Source organism: Lagopus muta, chromosome 2, assembly GCF_023343835.1.
Source record: "Lagopus muta isolate bLagMut1 chromosome 2, bLagMut1 primary, whole genome shotgun sequence".
Taxonomy (NCBI): Eukaryota; Metazoa; Chordata; class Aves; order Galliformes; family Phasianidae; genus Lagopus; species Lagopus muta.
Genome location: NC_064434.1, coordinates 74104321 through 74124082, shown reverse-complemented (window position 1 = coordinate 74124082; position 19762 = coordinate 74104321). Strand labels below are relative to the sequence as shown.

The following is a 19762-nucleotide window of genomic DNA, read 5'->3' as shown; positions in this document are numbered from 1 at the left end:
ATTGCTTAGCATGACTGCATCAAGGAACATTGCTGACAGCCAGGAGAGATCAAAAGCAGATCAAGTTGCTTAACAAACTATATGTCACTGAAGTTAAGAAGGCTAAAGTAAGAATCCTGGAGAGCTGTGAAATCGGGGGGCAACAGATGGAGCCAAACTCACTTGGTTTTGAATGAGAAGCTTTACCTGTTCTTAGGTATTCTACTCCTTTACAATAATCTACCATATTAACTTTATCTCTGGGGTGTATTTTATCTAAAATCAGCAACAAGGTCTGAACAATCTGCAAGTATGTTGTTGTATGGTTAGAATAACTTCTGCTACACTAGTTTAGATGACTTACAGCTTAGCTGAAATGTAAATTTCTGAATTATTTATCTTGGACAGGTACACATTGTGCCTTCTGAAAACCTTTTGGACTTCCACTTTGATTTGAAATCTCTGTACAGACTTGGTTTCTAGCATTTACAAATTGAAAGGCATGTAGTGTTCATGAAAATTTAAAGTGGAAAAGAGCTTCCACAGTCAAAAATATTTTGAACATCCCAAGTTCTTTTTCTTCTTAAGAAAATCAGCGTAACTCCTTTAATACAATCACAAGCCCTAGCTCTGAACCGTGAAACAGCATGACAGATTTTTGCAGAATTATAAAGATGATTTACGTCTATATGCCACTGTGTATGTTACTGACATATGTACATAGAAAAATATAGCATTTATAGACTGAACTATTTAATTATTGTTACATAGCAATTTTCATAATACCTTTCCTCTAGCTTGTGGTGGTGCTTTATTTATTTTTGTTGTTGTACTTATTTGTAATTTTATGAAAGGATCCTTTTGGGGCTGCCTTCCCCCCATTTTTACTAAGTGTGATCTCACTGTACACAGTTTGCAGGATATTTGAAACTAACATACCCTTTACACTGGTGACAGTACCAGTAAAGTTATATGCATATTTTCAGTGATTAAATTAAAAACAAAAACATGCAAACAAACAAAAAGAACAAGAAAATGTGAAATCCTCTTATAAAATATTCCTCCTAAACAAAGATGAAAATGGGGTCACAGCTACAGCCCACATCTAACTGTAGAACTGGAATGCAGTCATAGGCACCCATTTCCCTCTCTAAGTTTGGTGACAATCAGTTTTTCTTGGAAATACTCAATACTCATTTTATTTTCAATGGCTTCAAAAAGAGAGGATTGTATTTAGGATTCTGTCATAATTTGTTTAGTATCTTAAGCTCTCTTCCTGCTCAGTCATTTAATAAGACACTTAGTAGTTCCTCAAGTGGTAAGGATCCAGGTACACATTAGCAAAACTGGCAGTGTACTTGAAATAAATGAAAAAGGAAAACCAGTTTGAAGACGTTTTAGCCGTTCAGCCAAAATGCGCATTATTTTAAAAAGACCAGCATTTAATTTGTCTCTGAGCCTATTACAACTACGCAATTGGAATACGCAGAAGTTTTAGTGAATCCTTTTACAATCCGAGCTTTCTTTAAAGCAATTGATTTTTAATTCGAGGTGACACACTTCTTTGAAAAATAGACAGCAAAAAGCATTTTGCATCACTCAGAGTTGATAAGAAACTGGTAAGATTTTTACTTCATATCCAGAAGAGGATGCAGAAGGAGGCCAAAGCTATTTCCTAAAAACGCTTTTCCTAAAGGGAGCAGGGAGTCAGGATGTCTGCATCTATTCTTCAGTTTCATTAACTAGTGAACAGAATGACAATGGAGATTCAAGCCTAAGGGCTGGGTCTGGAAGCACAGAAAGAATTTGCCTGAAGTCTTGTGGCAGAGTGAAGCGTGTAATTCCCTTTTTTACAGAAAGCTGTCTTTGATCACTACACAGTGTAGATTTATTCCACAAGAGATTTATGTCTGTGTGCAAATTTCAACCTTGATCTAAAAATGTTTAAACCCTTGTCCATATAATTATACTTTTGGTGAACTTGCAAAGGATAACGTCTTCATCCCTAGAAGTTCTTAAACATGCGCCTGAATTCAAATACCTTCCCTAAATCAAAGCTAAGCATCTTTCTCCTCTGTTTGGAAGCTTGGGAGTTCACCCCCTGTATAATCCGAAAGTTGCAAGAGCTATAGAAATATTTTTTCTTATGGCTGAACTGTGGGATTCTTCAGGGCAGCAGCTGGATGCTGCTTCAGTTTGCTCTGAAGTATCATAGTAAGTGATCTTGAAATAACTTTAAATTTTACTTCTAAATACGTAAAATACATTTTTAAAGAAAACATACAAAGAGAAAGTTTGATAAGGGCAAGAAGAGGTCAGATTTTGTTCTGTATTTTTTTTGTTGTTGTTGTTCTGTAAAAGTAACAAGTTTTTGTTTTAATACAGAACCTTCCATTGTAGGTTATTCCGGGACTAATGATTTACTAAACCATTTCCATGCTCTCCAGACTCCTGGCATTTGAAACCATTCAAAACAGTCAATAAAGATCTTTTCACTGTTTTATTTGAATCCATCTCTCCACAGTTTAGCATAATGACATATACATGCCTAGTCTGATGGAGAACTTTAACAAAAATATTAAATATTGTGTATGTTGCTGACTAATATTTTCAAACTCTTTATCTTATTTAACTTAAACTTCGTGCTTAACCCTCAGTGCTATTTTAAAAAGTGCTATATGTGTTCTTTAAAGAACTCTAGCAAATGTACTTTATGAAGTTGATTTTTAAGAAATGTCATTATACAAACATGAGGGAAAAAAAAATACTTTCTTTGCATATGTCTTCAACAGCATTTTGGACCTAATTCTAAAATATTGTTGTCATGGTTACGGCCCAATGCTTCGACATTTTTTTCTTATGGTCAGTACTCAAACACGTGCACACAAAACAGTGATTTTTTTTGTTCTAGTTTTGAGACATAAGATTTTACCTAATTGATTTGATGCTGTTTATTTTAGCAACCTCTTTAAGGTTATCAGCAGAAAATAATGAATTATTATAATGAAGTTGATAAACTAATGGCCATCAAAAGAAAAAAGCAAAGAAATCAAGGAAACAAAAGCCTACCTGAGAAATTAAAGTATACACAGCTACTTTTATATTGCCATAGAATTTCTCAAAGTGACAGAAAAAGTAATCTCAGATATATGTTGAAAACATATAATTAGCACTTAATCTAACTTCAGTACCTCGCAAATCTTTCTTCATTTTGCGGAGATCCTTTTGAAAGTCTTCGAACTTCAGCTGTGAAGCCTGAAAGAGATCTTGTGGCTCAGGAAGAGGAAAGATGCATTGCTCTTTTCCAGCATCCTGACAACAACACAAATAGGCAGTTACATAGTGCTCACTACATTTTTATTTAATAAAATATAACACAAATAACACGTGTGCATTTTCTTATCTTAGCCAGCATAAATGCAATTTTATTAAACTGATTCTTGATCTTGAGTTTAAAAAAAGCAAAATCTATCCTCACTCACCTCATCAAAATTACGCAAATAGTATGAGACAATGTAAGATAGAAGACTTCTGCTGTTGTCCTGTGTAGAAAACAAAATTGTTGTTGTATTATTAAGACTCCCTCAGGAAACGCTCATTCAAGTCCCTTTTAGTCACACATAGAAATTATTTTTTGTGGGTCTCTTTTTTTGGGTTGGGGGGGGGGGGGGAAGGGGGAGGATGGAGGGAAAGTGGAGAGATTTCACTTAAACACAAACTAACAAGAAAGACAACAAAAAAACCCTATTAAACAATCATTAAAAACAGTAACAGAAAAATATTTTGTAACATTTGCATAAGCCATTCCTGCTTTTAGAAATGTAGTTGATTGTAAACTGAATCTTTGCATTTGAAATTTCTGAACAAGGGAAAAGAGAAACTAATTCTACACTGGTATATACAACTTATCTAGGTAACATTCAGAATTTTTTGCTCATATATAACTAAATATTAAATAAGCAAATAGTTATTTTTCTAAAATAATATTTGGATTTGTTGAGGAAACTACTTTCTGCTTATTTCCCAGCTGTAATGGAACTTCAACAATAAATCTTTGACTTGGAGAGGACTTCAGATGAAATTATGTTTTCAGGTGGAATAATATTTTATAAGAACTTTTCCAACTGAACAGCAGCAAGTGAATTTAAAATGTATTTTGCAATTGGAAGGCTAGTGGTCACAATATTTGGGTCACCAAATTAAATTTAATGTGCCTAAGTATTCAACTAAGTTCTGAAACTGGTGCTCTACATATCAAGTTCATAGTAAATTCATAAGGTTTTACTAAACTAAGCTGCCCTAGACATGCTGTACTACGGCCTCATTCACATCATTGTTCCCTTGGCTTACTGCTGGAACAGACACACCAGAATGGAGTTCCTTTCTAAGAACGTAGTTGACATGATAAAGCTAGCTTCCTCGCATTATCCAACGTAACAGCTAAAGCATGTGTAGTTAGGAAAACAAGCTCTTCTTTTTCTTCCTGAAGAGTAAAACTTGATAATCATGGAATCATAGAATTGTAGGTGTTGAAACTTGAGTTGAAACTCTCTGCTGAAAAAGGTTCTCCAGACTACATTGTAAAGGATATTGAATATCTTCAGAGGAGACTCCACAACTTCTGTGGGCAGCCTATTCTAGCGCTCTGTAACCTTCATAGTAAAGAATTTTCTCATCATGTTTGTACAGAACTTCTCGTATTCTAGTTTGTGCCCAGATCCTCTTCATATGGGCACTGTTGAGGATCCTGGCCCCACCCACTTAACACCTACTCTTTATAAGTGTCTCCAAGCTCAACAGTCCCAGGTCCTGTAGTCTTTCCTACAGGAAAGGGAGATGCTCTAAGCTCCTGAGTAATTCGCTAGACAAATTTTGGGCCAATTTAAAGACTTAAGAATTAAGAATTTCTTTTGATATGCCTTTCTAAAATACACACTGTTAATTTAAAAATGAAAGAAGAGTGATTTGTGGAAATATTTTAATATTTTAAGCCCAACAGGAAATCTCAAATCAACTTACACTGCTCTTGACATCTTTCAGTTTTGGCAGGATATCTAGTCCAAACCCATCAGCCTGTCCTCGTGTTCTATTTCCACCATTCATGTAATTTCCAAACGCAAGAACCAAACCTAAGACCTGCATAACTCCTGACCCATTTTTCAGTGTCTACAAAAGAGAAAAACAAATGTACACAAAGGTGTAGAATATTATTAATGTGTTGTGAATGGAAAACCTTATCTGCAAAACTGATATTAATTTAATATGTATTTACTATTCAAATATAATATATATAGATTATATGTAACATGAATATGATTTATATATGTAGAAAACAGCATTATTATAAGAGGTGATCATTTAGGAAAAAGGAAACATTATTTCCTTGAATGGTGCTGGTGTTAATTATATATTTAATTTAGAAGAGGGTTTTGCAACAAATCCCTAAAACACCCATTTAAAGACAAACAGAACTTTAAGAGTTAAAACAAAATATTAAAAATAGTTATGAAAATACTGACAAAATTTGCATGTTAAAGCTATTTGTTCTGCTTGTGGTGCTTCCCCCCCCCCCCCCCTCTCCCCCCCAGCCTCCTCCATGGGACTACCAAATCACAGGAATCTCTTCCAGCTAGAGACACCAGTGCCTTCTCTCAATCATTTTATCATTGATATTATTGAGTTGCACACTTCCAAAAACCAAGCAAACATAAGGTGAACGGAGCCTGTATTCCTTTGGAAATGAATTACAAAATTACTATAAAGAGGAAAGATTTTGCTTTGACGAACAGAAAAGGTGCATTCTCTTCCCGCGACCGATATGCATTTATGGCAACATATGATATAGTTCAGACCTAAAAGCTAATCTTAAAATTGGCTTTGATGTTGAATTGCTATTATAAAATGTTCTATTCTGAAGGACTGCTATCCTTCAGATGTAATGAGTTCTTAGAGCAAATAAAGAAAAATCTTTTGAAATATGAATACAACTTAACAAGACTAAATATCAAAAATATAGCTCTAAGTCTTTATGGAACACAACCTACCTCACAGAGTTTCTGTAATAATTCAAGTTTGCGATGGATTGAACAAATGCTTTCTGAAAATGTTGACTGAAACAAGATGCAAAATACACGTTCTGAAAAGTTGGGAATTAGTGAGAGTTCATAGAGGAACCTGTAGAAATTAATGGAGAAAATAATCACAGGCTTCAGAGTTTGTTTTGATTTGTTCTTCTTTCTTTTATATAATCTATAGCTAGTTTACAATAGCATGCAACATTTTCTGTAGTGAATAAAACTGTATTATTTTCTAAGTATGTTCTTACTGTTCTGGTTTATCCAAAGACTTAGCATTTTCTTTCTCCTTAGACGCCTTGCTGTGCTTCTCTATTTTTTCTAATTCATCTGATTGTGCTCTCTGAAATAAAGAAATAAAGTAATTAAAAAGTATAAGTTATAAAAAAACTAGTCTAAAAACACAAGTGGAAATGCCCATGTCACTAATCTTGTCTATATGCTTTTCTTTCCAGCATCTGCTTACAATGAAATTACTAAATTCATCACATTCTTTAAATAGAATTACATAAAATGGAAACAAGAACTTCCTTATAATATTATTGGCTACTGATAAAATGCAAAATATAAGACAATCATTCAGACAGACATTGAGAAAATAGTATTCACCTCCACTTAGTAGTGAGTCTATATTAATGAGTGTAAGCACTTATATTTAAACTGCCTAGTTACTTGGAGGACTCTGTGGTATGCTGTACTGTCTGTTCTTCAGTATTCCAATCAAAACAAAAAGAGGTTCACTTCTTTTCCTGTTCCATACTATAAAACCAAACAACATAAAAAGGACAGAAACCTTTTCTAACTCTTCTTTTAACATTTGTGTTTGTTTTCAAAATAGATTCAAATTAAGTATCTGTGCAAGAATGAAAGAAAAAACAGCAAATATATATACATTCATTTCTTTAGGAAAACACTACATGCATTTTTGAACTTCACCCCAGAACTCAACAGCAGATACAAAAAACAACATTCTAACTACTTAATGCCAAAGCACTACGAATGGATATACATTTTGTCTTTCAAGATTTTGCACAACTAATGGAAGAGTAAGCAAACTACCTAGGATCATACTGCCATAGCTCCATCAGCAATTTGAAACTAGAAAGTCAAGTTCAGACAGTTCTTCTGAGGTTGTTAAACATCTCACGTGGAAGAGGGAAAATGCTCTTGTGAAATCAAAACATGAAGATAGAAAAGTCAGAACACAATGGAGAGTTTCTCTAATCAACTGAAACGACTGCAAGACTATCTGTCTCAAGTACTACATGTCCTAGTATGTACTCAGGGTTCCTGTTGATATTCTTTCAAGGTTCATCTTCCTTAATGTAGCCTAGACTATTCTATGAAGAGCTCTAATAGTATTGGAGTAGTAATATTGCTAACAACTTTCTCCCCTCAGCAGTAAACTTTTTTCTCAACACTATAGTATTATAATGGTAGCAGTATCTGTTTCATAGAATTATAATTAAGGTGTGAAGTAAGCTCTGGAGATCATCTAGTCCAACATTCTGGCACAAAGCAGAGGCAGCTAAAGCAGGTTCTCAATGCTGCATCCAATTGGATTTGTGCGAACTGCAAGACTCCCACCCTAGTATTTGATCAAACTTACAGTAAACAAAGGGAAAGGTAGGACTACAGAAAACTTTTTTTCTTTTTATACCCACAGAGTAGACACCTTGAAATTATGAGTGAACTTGTTGTAGATAATTTTTTCCCCTCAATCACTTGTTACATTATCTTCCATATTAGTAAATCCAGTTTATCTTATCAGTCTTTTTTAGATTAAGAAAATCCAAGGAATTAAGAAACCTTCATTTTCCAGAGGACCATAGCATTTGAATTCTACACCTTAAAAATTCTAGCATGTTCAGTGCTGTTTGCACTCAAAAATCAAGTTCTTTTGAATCTGATACCACCATTTAACAACAGAATTGAAAAAATTTACTCTAAAAGAACATATGGGGCAAAACAGCATCTGGATAAATTATTATCATGTTGTATCTGTATTCATAGCATATAGATTTACAGAATAACCTAAAAAAAGGGGAAAAGATTATTGTCACAAAAGGCTTATCTTCTAAAAATACGAAGATAGAAATAATAGAATTATTATAATACGAATATAGAAAATACGAATAATACGAAGATAGAAAAAAGATAGAAATGTATTATCAGTAGAGGATGACTAAATTGGATGTGATACATTTATCCTTATAATTCCACAGGGATCTTCTTTTGTAACTACGTTTTATTAATGTTGACAAAAAAGAAGTATTAGACATTCCCAGTCACAGGGAGCAGAGCTGAGAGGTGGAAATCAGATGCAAGAAAAGCAACCTTAATGGATATACTAAAACCATGATTGTGTATTAAAAATTACTTCTGTTTTATGAATTTAAGTATATTACTATTACTTAAGGTACTTCAATATCTATTAACTTAAATATTTATTGCTAAGTTTCTTGAGCTATCAAAATTGTGGTTTTCAAAGAAGTGTCCAAAACAGTGTGAACATATACTTTTTGTACAATAATTCTTATGTTCTATTAAATATATATATATACACACACACATATGCATGCATATATATTTGGATTTAAAATGAAACATAAAAAAGGGAATAACAAATAGCATTGTACCATACTACAGCTGCTTACTAAAACATTGCATTAGTCTCAAGCTGTTAAGTTTTATAGATAGGAAAACTAAGGACAGGACCTCAGGAATTAAAATTGTCAACTGTAAGATCACATATTTGTCAAAGTATCACCCTCTTGCTCAAGCAAAATAAGAACTTCTGTTATCTCTGACAGTTATAACTCCCACCTGTCTTCTAAACTGTGGGGGGCAGAATCCACCACCTTTCCAACAGCCTGTTTCAGCATTTTTTTCTATCCTCATCCCTGGAACACTTTCCCTGATAGTTTGTCTAAATCATCTATGCTGCAGTTTAAGCACACGTCCTGCTCCAAAGAAGACAGGAAAGAGGCTTCAACCAAACATATTTGTTCTACTCCAAAAAATTCCACTTCATTCACATTTTGCCTGGTAAATTATGGCCTAGGTTTAAAATCACTGTTTTCTTCTGATCTCTCATTAGTCCACATTTCATTCATCAAAATGAATTACTTAAAATTATTTTTGTCATGCTTGATGACATTGAATATGAAAACATTTCTATATAGTATACATAAATATATCATATGCCAAAATAAAATACAGCATAGCTCCAAAATCTCATCAGAATGAAAAGTAGCCACTACCGATGTATTCTTTCATTTAACATAGAACTCCTGTAATCTACTGTCAAAGCATACTTTTTGAAGCAGCTTTTCACACAGCCCTTCGAAGCGCCAGTCAGCTTATCTTCCGCAGGCTTTTCTAGAACATCCTATAAAACACTGCCAAAGGCACATCTAAAATTGAGATACATAGTATTAACTCTGTTCATTTTTCCCTTCCACTTCCACTTCTTCCTGTCCTTCACTCTCTAGCTCCCAACAGCCCCCAATGCCTGTAATACTACTGCAATACAAACTGAGATTGGTGTTATTCACTCTTTAAAAAGTCAATGCCTACTACACAACTCATTTGATTGAATATAAATGCAGGTAGTTTATTTACTCACTTTGGTATTTTTCTACTAATCTAACTGACAGACCCATAAGTGACTTACAACATATGTATATTACCAAGCAAATCAGAGAATGTTGGGGATACATGAATATGTACATTATCATGCAATGATATCAGTTGCTTTACAAAATGAATTTTTCAACATTTCTAACATTGTTTCCAATTAACTGCGAAACTTTCCAGTTCTGAGAATTGCAGGTGCAATTTGAATTACCACTAAGATTTGAATCTTGGTAGAGTGGAGGCAAGTGCTGCAAACTTCTGGTCACCTTTTTCTCTTACAAAAGGCATTTGGAAGTTTATGAAAGCATTGCCCTTAATTTATTTAAAGAGATAGACCTGACAACATAACAGGAGTCAAATTAAGGAAGTATTTGCATTTGAATTTGTGATGTGAAGAAACCTGAAAGGAATGAGTGCAGAAAGAATTGTTTGATGCAATTTAAAAACATTTTTATACACTCTTTTTCTCAAAACTGAAGATACAAGCAGGAACAGGCCTTAGTCTTACCTGATTTCAAGATGCAGTATTTTAGCTGGTAAGAGGCCACCTGCTTTCAAGATGAACATTCATTTGTCTGCAAATTATTGTATTTCTCATCACAATCAATATGGTCTACCATATATAGTGAATTGATAGCTCCATTTAGACTTTTACCTGCTTTTTCTCTTTCTAAATCAACTTGCCACCCAAAAGCACAACTCTTAAGGAATTTCAGGAACCTAATGATTTCTGTTTCCCTCATAGCAAGTTAAAAAAAACCTCAACATTTTTTAACATAGTGGGAAAAATATATCCCAAGTGTTCCTTAGTTAAATAGAAACAAATACTTTTTCAGTGCTAAAATAGCAAAATGGAATATAATTCAAAACTAGACTGCAAAGAAACTACCAATGTATTCCAAACTAGAGTTCTGTATTCATCAAGCAGAGAAACGCCCAATTTAAAGTGTGCTTGTTTGTTTTTTTTTTTTTTTTTTTGTGATAAAGCAGAGAAAATGAGGACATTGGGGTATTCTGGTGGTAATATCTGCGAAAAAAAAATCACACTAAAGCAACTGTTCTGCATATTGTTCTGTCTATATTTAAGTTGTCTAAACACATGTTGACAATCAACTGTGTATTAAACATAGTTTGTAGAGAAAACTACACAGCCATATGCAACTATGAAACTATATCGTACAGTACTGCAGTACCAAAGTCTTTCTCACTAGCTATCAGTTAATATTATTAAATAAATACGGATCTTGGGTCACTGGTGGGGTGCGGGCTTCTTCACTAAAAAGTAGTAATATGTTTACAGTAACTTCATGGTTAAAGAAGACTTCAGTTCTTCAGTAAACAGGAATTAAATCCTTGAGACTGTAGCTTTTGAAATTTGGGTGTGTTTAGGCTTGGAGAGTGCCCAAACTCCATTCACGTTTAAGTAATCATTTAAGAAGGGAAAGCACCATGCCAGACATATGCAATCAGAAAAACACTCAACTACATTCTGAGGAAAGACTGTAAAACAAGAGTTCCCATATGTTCCAGAGAGATCAAATAGGCTGAGAATTGGTATAGCGATATTTAAATACGCAGCAAGAAATCCCAACTCAACAAATAAACCTTAAGAATTAAAAATGTAGTTAATGAACACAGTGTAATGGAGTTAGGCAAAGTTATCCCCACCCACAACAAAGAATGAGGCTGAGAAATAAGGGAACAGCTGAGCGTGCCATGCCCTCTCCTACCAACTATTGCTCACTGTTATATTGAACAATATTATTATAATTAAGGAAGCTATAAAGGAAAAGAAATATACGGTCTGGTAAGTATGATCTAAAATTGAAGACAAAAACAATAAGGAACAATGACAACAAAACAAGAACCTCAAGAGCCTTCTTTTGAGCCCACTTCAGGTCTACTAAACAGAGGATCCAGCAACAAAATTCAGCTCAGAGGAAAATAATTGAAAATAATTGTTTTTTTTTTTTTTGCCTTCTTTCTTTAGTCCAATAAATTCAGTGATACAGTTGAACTGATATATCTTACGCCAAAAGTTAGAAAACACATTATAGCTGTTTAAACTTTCTAAGTCTACCCTCAGATTAACATATGTTTTCCTTACTCTTGACAACATTTCCTAGACGTTCTCTGTAATTAATGAAAGTAATAATGAAAAAAACTAGAACAGCATCATTTGATGTTTCGGGAGACAGCAAACTTGCACTTGATCCATCATACTAGAATTAAGAAATACATATTTCTTACACAGATCAATACAGATGAGACTAATAAGGCATTTGAAAAATACCTTGTTAGCACAATTTATAATCAGCAATGCAAAAGGATAATTTTTTGAACTAAAGAAGTGTAATGCAACAAAAGAGTGAAGTTTTTAATAAACTGGTCATGAGAGCAGCATTCATTCTGAAAAGACTGTGGCAGAGGGGGACAAATGTTTAAAATATGAAGACTCTGGGGGTGGTAAGGATAGATTTCCATTTGGTCATTACCTTCCTGAGCAGTGTTGAAGGGAGTTAATCCTTCAGAGGTGAAATAAGAGAAGTAGTGCTTTCAAGTTCTAGTTAGATAATCACAAACTGTGCTACCCAATATCCTCTCTGCAAAGAGGACTGGAGATTACTGTCTCTCTTTTCACATCCCAAATGAGAAATTTCAGAAATCAATAAATAATTGCAAGATATGTTATATAAAGGTAGTCCAGAAAAGAAAAAAAGGGAAAGGTGCTAAATTAATGAATGTATTATTAAAATTACAATGTGAGGGAAATGAAAAGTCTAGTAAAATACATTGGCTTTCAACTCACTTCTGTTTCTCACAGCATCGTGTTTCAGAGTGTAAATAGAAAACAACTTCTCTTTTTTTCTGGAATTTCCTAGCCAGACCTCTATGTACTCAGGCAGTGTGCTCCAAGAAAAGAATAATATTCACTCGCCTCAGCTGAAAGCAGAAATGTACTTCTAAAATCCACTTCTTTCAGTTTTGCACGTGACTGGCTTTAGAAAGTTTTAGATCATGCCTGACTACATTCTGAATCCCTGATTTTGCATACCTACTAGTCAAACACGCTGTGATGATAAGCACCAGACATTTATGAAGCCTCTGGCAGTTTATTAACCCAAAATAAGCCTTTTGCTTTCAAAGATTTGAAATTCTCATTATTTAGGGTTTTCCTCCAAAATAATTAAAACTGCAGTTTTACAATTGAAATGATTGTTCTTATTGAAAAGAACTGTTATTGAACAGCATAGCTATATTAGTGAGGTAACCAGGATAAATCAAAGGTCCAAAGTGCAAGGTCTGATGCCTACTGACTGCCCTACCCGAAAACAAACAAAAAGGAATACAGTTGATTTCTCATATAGGAATTCCATTAGCTACAACAAAATGCGTGCTCAGTAAAAAAAATGCACAATCAATGCAGCTGAATTGCTCATCAGAACAGTCAGTTCAAAATTGGACACTTTTCGACTATTGATGTAAATCCCAAATACTTTCATATGGACCAATGTATTCCTACATTGTACGGACTTCCTCTGGTTACTCACATTCTCATAGAGGGCTTGAAGGGTCTCTAGGTCAACCACAGAGTTGTCTAAGTTCACAACAGCTATAAAAAAGACAAAATAAAAAAGAATTAGTTATCAAGATGATAATCCAGCTGTGAAAGAAAACCTAAGCACAATATCCAGCAATAGTTTTTATGACCTACTGGCCATACAGCTTAACGGTTTTGACTATATTAATGCCTTTAATAGTGCTATTCCTAACACTATGGGCTAGAAACCTGGTAGAGCCAGGTGTCAAGTGTTAAAGAATTCATCTCCCTGCCCCCAAACACATACACACGATCCCACGAGTATGGCCATAGCCAGAGATCAGAGATAAGCTTTACATCAGACTTTCACGGTCCGACTGAAAGCATTATAAAAATTTGTAAATCTGCACCACAGCCACACACACACTCACACAACAAAGCTCATTCCTGTCACTGGTTGGCTTCACTCTTAAACTGATTAATCCATAAGTCAGCCAGTTAACTTCAAGACACCTGACAAGGGTCAAGTCTTCTATGCAGTAAGTCGACAGGTTTAGTACAGATACAAAATATGCCTTTCCTGTTCCCAACCAATTCTGGCGCCACACACGTATCGTGTTTTCTCAGCGTCAAAAAGCTGGTTCAGTGAACACAGAGAGAGTGATTTCCATCTAACTACTCTTGAACAAAAACAGTAAAATTTTAAAAAAATTTTAAAAAAAAGAAGGTTTTAGTCTCTTATATGTTTTATGTAACAATTTTTATGACAATTTGCCTATAAGACAAATCTAGCTTTCCTCATTCCAATTTTGTTGAAATGGTAATACTTTAATCACACTACAGTAATTCCTTCATTTTGGCCTTCATTAATTTTACTTTTTTGTGATAAGGTGTTCATATACATAAATATATATATGTGTAGGCGCTCGTACAATATGTACATTTCTAGATTAATAGCATTAATCTAGATATCGTAACTTTGATCTGTGAGAGCAACCTTGCACAAGGGTAGTTTCTGTCCTTTCAGTCTATGTCATAGAGAAATTCTGTGTAAACACCTAAAGACTACCAATAATATAATTCAACTTCATTTGTTCCAATTGCTTTAAAGCTTTTATGTGTACCACTCTGAGTCTAGGACTCATCATATTACCCCTTTCCAGGCTTGATGCATAGTTTTAGTTACAGTAAAATAATATTACAAACAAAGAAGTGTTGATCTTCTAAGTACTAAGCAGGGTACTCTGTATGTATGCAAGTTTTAAGACTGAAATAAAAAAAAATAGAAAAATTTATACTTTCAGAAATAATACAAAAAAAACACTTTTCCCTTACCACAAAGTAAATACATTTTAAAGATAATAACAGTGACATAGTTAAAAATTTAGGGAGCAATGCTTTATTGGTTTTAGGGGAGAGGGTCCATGCAAAAAATCTGCTAGTAATTATTTGGAATATTTTGATACAACCCCTCCCCCTTTAAGTATAATTATTGTGGCAATACCAAATGAATATGCTCTCTCAAAAGTACTTGATAATCCATTTTACTCAGTAGGAGTATCTGTGTGCTTTCAAGTAAACCAAACTTGCCTTGTAGAACAGAAGACATATGCAAATAAAAACTGGATCTAGATTAGTTTTAGAGCTCCTCTTTAAGAAAACATATTTGAAAGCACATATAAAAAGAGCTTTACTAAAAATAGAATATTTTGAAACTCAGTTTTTATTATCTCTACATTTCAGCATTTTAAAACTTAAAACTTTTTTTCCTATATGAACAGCTATTTATTCTGTCTTACTGGCTGTCTTCTGCCTGCTCTCTTTCCAGAGACTGTCTACTCCTGCTGTAAGAAATATTACATAAGTCCCTGTTCTGACTTTTGCTCAATGTTAAGATCACCCTTAGATTACTTAGGGAGCAATAGAACACTTTTGTTTGAATGCTTGCATGAGATAAGAGAACGCCTGGCAAACAAAGCGGTGCCAGGTCTGTGTACTTTCAACAAAACAGGTATGCAGAAGAATGTACATACTTCAGGGAGCCACTTAAAACAAATCTGTCTGAAACAAGGATTTGGAGAAATTATACCACAGTACATGTTTCCCCTCAAAAAAAAAAAAAAAAAAACAAAAAACCACACCAACAAAGGTGTTTCTATACAAAGTTGTATACATTTCTAAATAGCACTCAAAGATCCCACGGGGAGTTGGTAACATTCACCACGGAACTTTTAATTTTTTTTCCTCTTTGGAAATCAGGAGATTAAATTCTGTTTCTTGGTGATATTGCAGCACAGTAATATGGAACATATCCGACAAAGAAATGACCGCTGTTGCACATTTAATTATGTTATCTAGACAATCTGAACTGATAAAAGCAATAATGTTCTCAAGCAGCCAAATTAACTATGTAAACATATCTTTTGTCCCCTCTCCACAATCAGCATTACTACAGACTTAAAGATATGACAAAAGGATTCCAAACATAGAGACTAAGTAGGAAAATACAGGAAAGCATAAATTTATGCTAATTTCCCTTCAAAATCTTCTGAATAATGCTATAGTTCTAGTACACATGGATGCAAACATCTGGAGAAAGGTTTATAAATCTTGCAGTCAATAGATATTTCCACCCACGTTACTATTGTGGAAGACAACTCTTCTGTTTGTTTTGCATTTGACACTGCCGTTTCCCTGGTCTTGAGAACTATGAAATTATCTTTAACAGCCAGCACATCATCCAGTTTGCCAGCTATGTTCTTCAGCAGTAAAAAAATATCAATTGGCTATTACACTTGCAGCAACAGTTTTCTTTTAGTCAAAAACTCATACATTTTGTATTTACTTTTAAGATTTAGTAGTTTTGTTACTACTCTTGTATTTGTATTGTCTATTTTTATTGTCACTGCTGTCAATAAAACCAACCTCAGTTTCAAATACTAATACTATAATATTACTCAATATATTATATAGATTGAAACTGGATATGAATACATACACATACAATTACATTTGAACAAAATATGTTCAGATATGCAAACAAAAATAAAAAGAACTACAAACCAACAACTTTATTAAAAAAAAAAACAAGCATTATTCAACAGATGTTTATAAAAAAAGCCCTCCCACTAAAAACAAAACCATTGAAGAGCAATCACAAAGTGTTGCTCAACAATCTAAAGGGCAAAGGAGAAGAAAAAACATTTCAAATTATTTCTAGCCAAAACTAAAGTACTTCCATCCAGTTAGAGGGACTTTTTTTTTTTTTTTTTTTTCCCCTCTTGTTCTGAACTTCCCTGACAATCTCATTGGTCTAACAACTTTCACTGAAATTTCAACTAGTATCTTTGGGACAGAAATGATTTTTTATGCAACTGCAGAAGAACATGGAAATTTAGCAGAATAGAAAAGTTTCCATTGCACCCTTTACACAAATTAACAACATCAACAACAACTTTGATACTAGTTTCAAACAGACAGGATAATCAAATTTATGCAAAAGGACAAAGATTTACTATTCCTAGTAATATCATTTAATTTGCAAATCCAGCTTTACAGGACACTTCACCTAGCAGGAAGATAATATCGCAGCTAAAGAAAGTGAGATTAGTGTAAAGAACATGGCTACATTTAGAGGCATGCTTGAACTCAGAGAACAGAAGGACTTTCTCCCACGCGTGTGTGCGTGTATACACACACACACACACACACACAAATCTATTTTAGAACAAAGACACACCTAAGAAAACCAAACACAATGAATCATCACAATCCTTCAGGGGAACAGAGTATATAATTAATCTTCCAATGAAAATCGAAGTTTCTTCATTATTATAGTTGGCAGAAGTAATACACGAGAAAACACCAGTAGGAATTTGGAGGATGCAGAGTATATTCTCAAGGAAACTACAAAAGAACGTATCTGTGATATTTGTTGTTGCTATTGTTATAGATTGTTAACATTGATTATTTGTATGTAGATTGCTCTAAAAGTAATGCCTTCAGTTTATTTCCACAGAAACTACAACAGATACAAAAGAACACCATAACATTGACTGTTGGGAAAACCTTTCAGCTACAAAACATTGTTTATTCAGCACTCACCACCATTAGCTATACACATTTTTGTCACTGATGAACAGGCTTCTACACAATGAGCTCGTAAATATCTGCATGACCACCTGGAATGTGGCTTGTTTTCCACACTGTTGTTGCCTCTGCTGAAATGCCTCACTGAGCTAACCTCCACTGTACAGCCTCTATAAACATTCAGCAATTATTGATTAATGTCAGCGGGTGCCATTTTCTCCTGCACAGAAGAATTCAATTACAAATATTTACTTTGTACTCATTTCCATGTCAGACACCATTTTGTCTGGCTGCCCTTCTGCTGCCATCTGTTGCACAGAAATAAAATGAAACAGAATATCAGAGGAAAGGTTCAATCTCTGTTGTTGTACCATTATCATCTGTCTCTGACATAATGGGCAAAATTAATAAAATAGCAGGCATTACTTACAGAACAGCCCCCGTTCATCTAAGAATACATGAACTAACAGCTATCAATTAAATAAATGTGACATCTGATATAGACATAGCTAATCTAGAATTCAAATACACCAAAAATATCGCCAACTGTAAGAGAAAAGACTGCTTCCTACAACAAGTTGGTACTTGGAAATCCTTCACTGTTAATCTGGAAATTCATTCTAAAATGAAAAGGCCAACATTCAAAATTTCCTACTAAGAAGAATTTCATAAAAAGATTAATCAGTAGAGTATTTTGGATGCAGCTTAAGTCATAAAACTCTCAACAGCACAATCTCATTTATGATTGACTTTGAGTGGCCCATTACTCAGTCCAATCCTTGGTTCTGTGTCTTTCCTTTCCTCAGGGTAGGATTTACACCATTCTCTTCTCTGTCCTTGTCAAATGCACTTAAGCTTTGCTGTCCCTCCAAAACTGACTGAGAAATTCCAAATCCTACTTTACCAATAATAGATTATAGCTAATCTCCTCAAAGAGGACTGCTAGCTGACATAAAATCAACTCAATCTTGCACAAGGAATGCTGAAACAACCCTGTATACTCAGTTCTGTGCTTCTGGAAGAAGTATTCCAATTTTTCATGCTGTTTTCCATCACAGCTACCTTCTCCCTGACTCTCAAAAAAAACCCCCAAAACCCAAGAAACTATTAGTATCTCTCCAAGACACCTCTCTCCCTTTTTTCCTCCTGAACATGGTTACTACTTTGCTATCTCATCCGCTCCCTTTTGCTAAGAGTATTTCCAAGACTTCAAGTCTCCTTTATCAAGCATCAGCAATGGACAGTCATTTCGACAGACTACAGAGGGAAACTGATAATTAATCATTGAATGATGGACAACAGTTTTATAGTAGCAACCATAGTTTTCTCATTTCTCAATTCAGCATGGGGCACTGACTTGGAGGTTTCAAAGCTGTTCCAGCATTACTGACTAAGACGCAAGAACAAGACACCAAGAGGTTATACCTAAGATACCTTCCCCAGTCTACATTTCAGATAGTATTTATGAATAAAAATAAAATCATCTACATCTCAGGCTCCTGAGAAAAGAAACAGAAAAGAACAGAAAAGGCACCAACCAATCATATAGGAGAAATTGACTTTGTTACTATTAACCTGTGCCAGAAGACTGGTTTCTGTGGTTTCAATATACAAAAACTGTGAACTGTATACAAACAGATTCCCAAAAAACCATGCATTATTTTGAGGCAGAAGATGAGAACATCTTAAAAGGCTGAATAACTTTTACACTTATTTTTCAAGATTTGATGAAATTTTTACTCATTTTGAATATCCAGAAGAATATTTGGAAGGATAAATCTAATATGTTTGTGTTCATCATGAGTGAATAGCAAGCTGCTTAAATGCGTCATACTGTGTCATGTACCTTGAATAATTATTTCAGAGTTAATCAAAGACAAAAGCTGCTCCAAGGTAGTAAAATTAAAATGGTCAAAAGCAACACCAGCAGAAAACCAACATATTTGCCAAACTTTAAGGAATGGAAAATTCTGATGCATTGAGGGAAGAAACACAAGTCCAGAAATATTCAGACTGTGCTAAAATATTAAAACTTCAACAAAACAAGGAGCAAATAATTGCGTAAGTATGGAATAGAAGCCTTCACTGACAAATGTGTTTGAAATAATCTGCAAAACACCACATGCATAAATACAAGCAAAACACAGATCAAAGTCTATATGTAGACAATTCCAGCAGGTTCCCTGGAATGACTGAACTAACTGATTCAGAAGTAGAAAAACAAAAACAACCACTTCTCAGTGCTCCCATAGGAGAAAAACAAATAAACAAACACAGAGCCAAGAGAGCCTTAGAAGATCAAAGTGCATTAGCTTCCTTTTCTGCTATGTAGGTTATGGTATAATGCAATATCAAGGTACTTCCCAAATAAACTCAGATTTAAATTCAAATTACACTAAAATCAACTGAATTGCAAAATATGTATTTAAGTTATCAAGCA

At 34.2% G+C, this 19762-nt stretch overlaps 1 protein-coding gene across 4 annotated transcripts in view; it reads right to left on the bottom strand.

Moving 5' to 3' along the window:
* The window catches only part of FMN2 (formin 2), a 145200-nt gene that overhangs the window by 47926 nt on the left and 77512 nt on the right, over positions 1–19762 (bottom strand). For all 4 annotated transcript variants that reach the window (XM_048937759.1, XM_048937758.1, XM_048937761.1 and 1 more), the window contains 6 exons: positions 13244–13305; positions 6305–6396; positions 6024–6153; positions 4999–5145; positions 3462–3521; positions 3171–3291 (listed from right to left, as the gene is read on the bottom strand). In XM_048937759.1, the coding sequence (XP_048793716.1) occupies positions 3171–3291; positions 3462–3521; positions 4999–5145; positions 6024–6153; positions 6305–6396; positions 13244–13305 (612 nt within the window). The remainder of the gene's footprint in view (positions 1–3170; positions 3292–3461; positions 3522–4998; positions 5146–6023; positions 6154–6304; positions 6397–13243; positions 13306–19762) is intronic.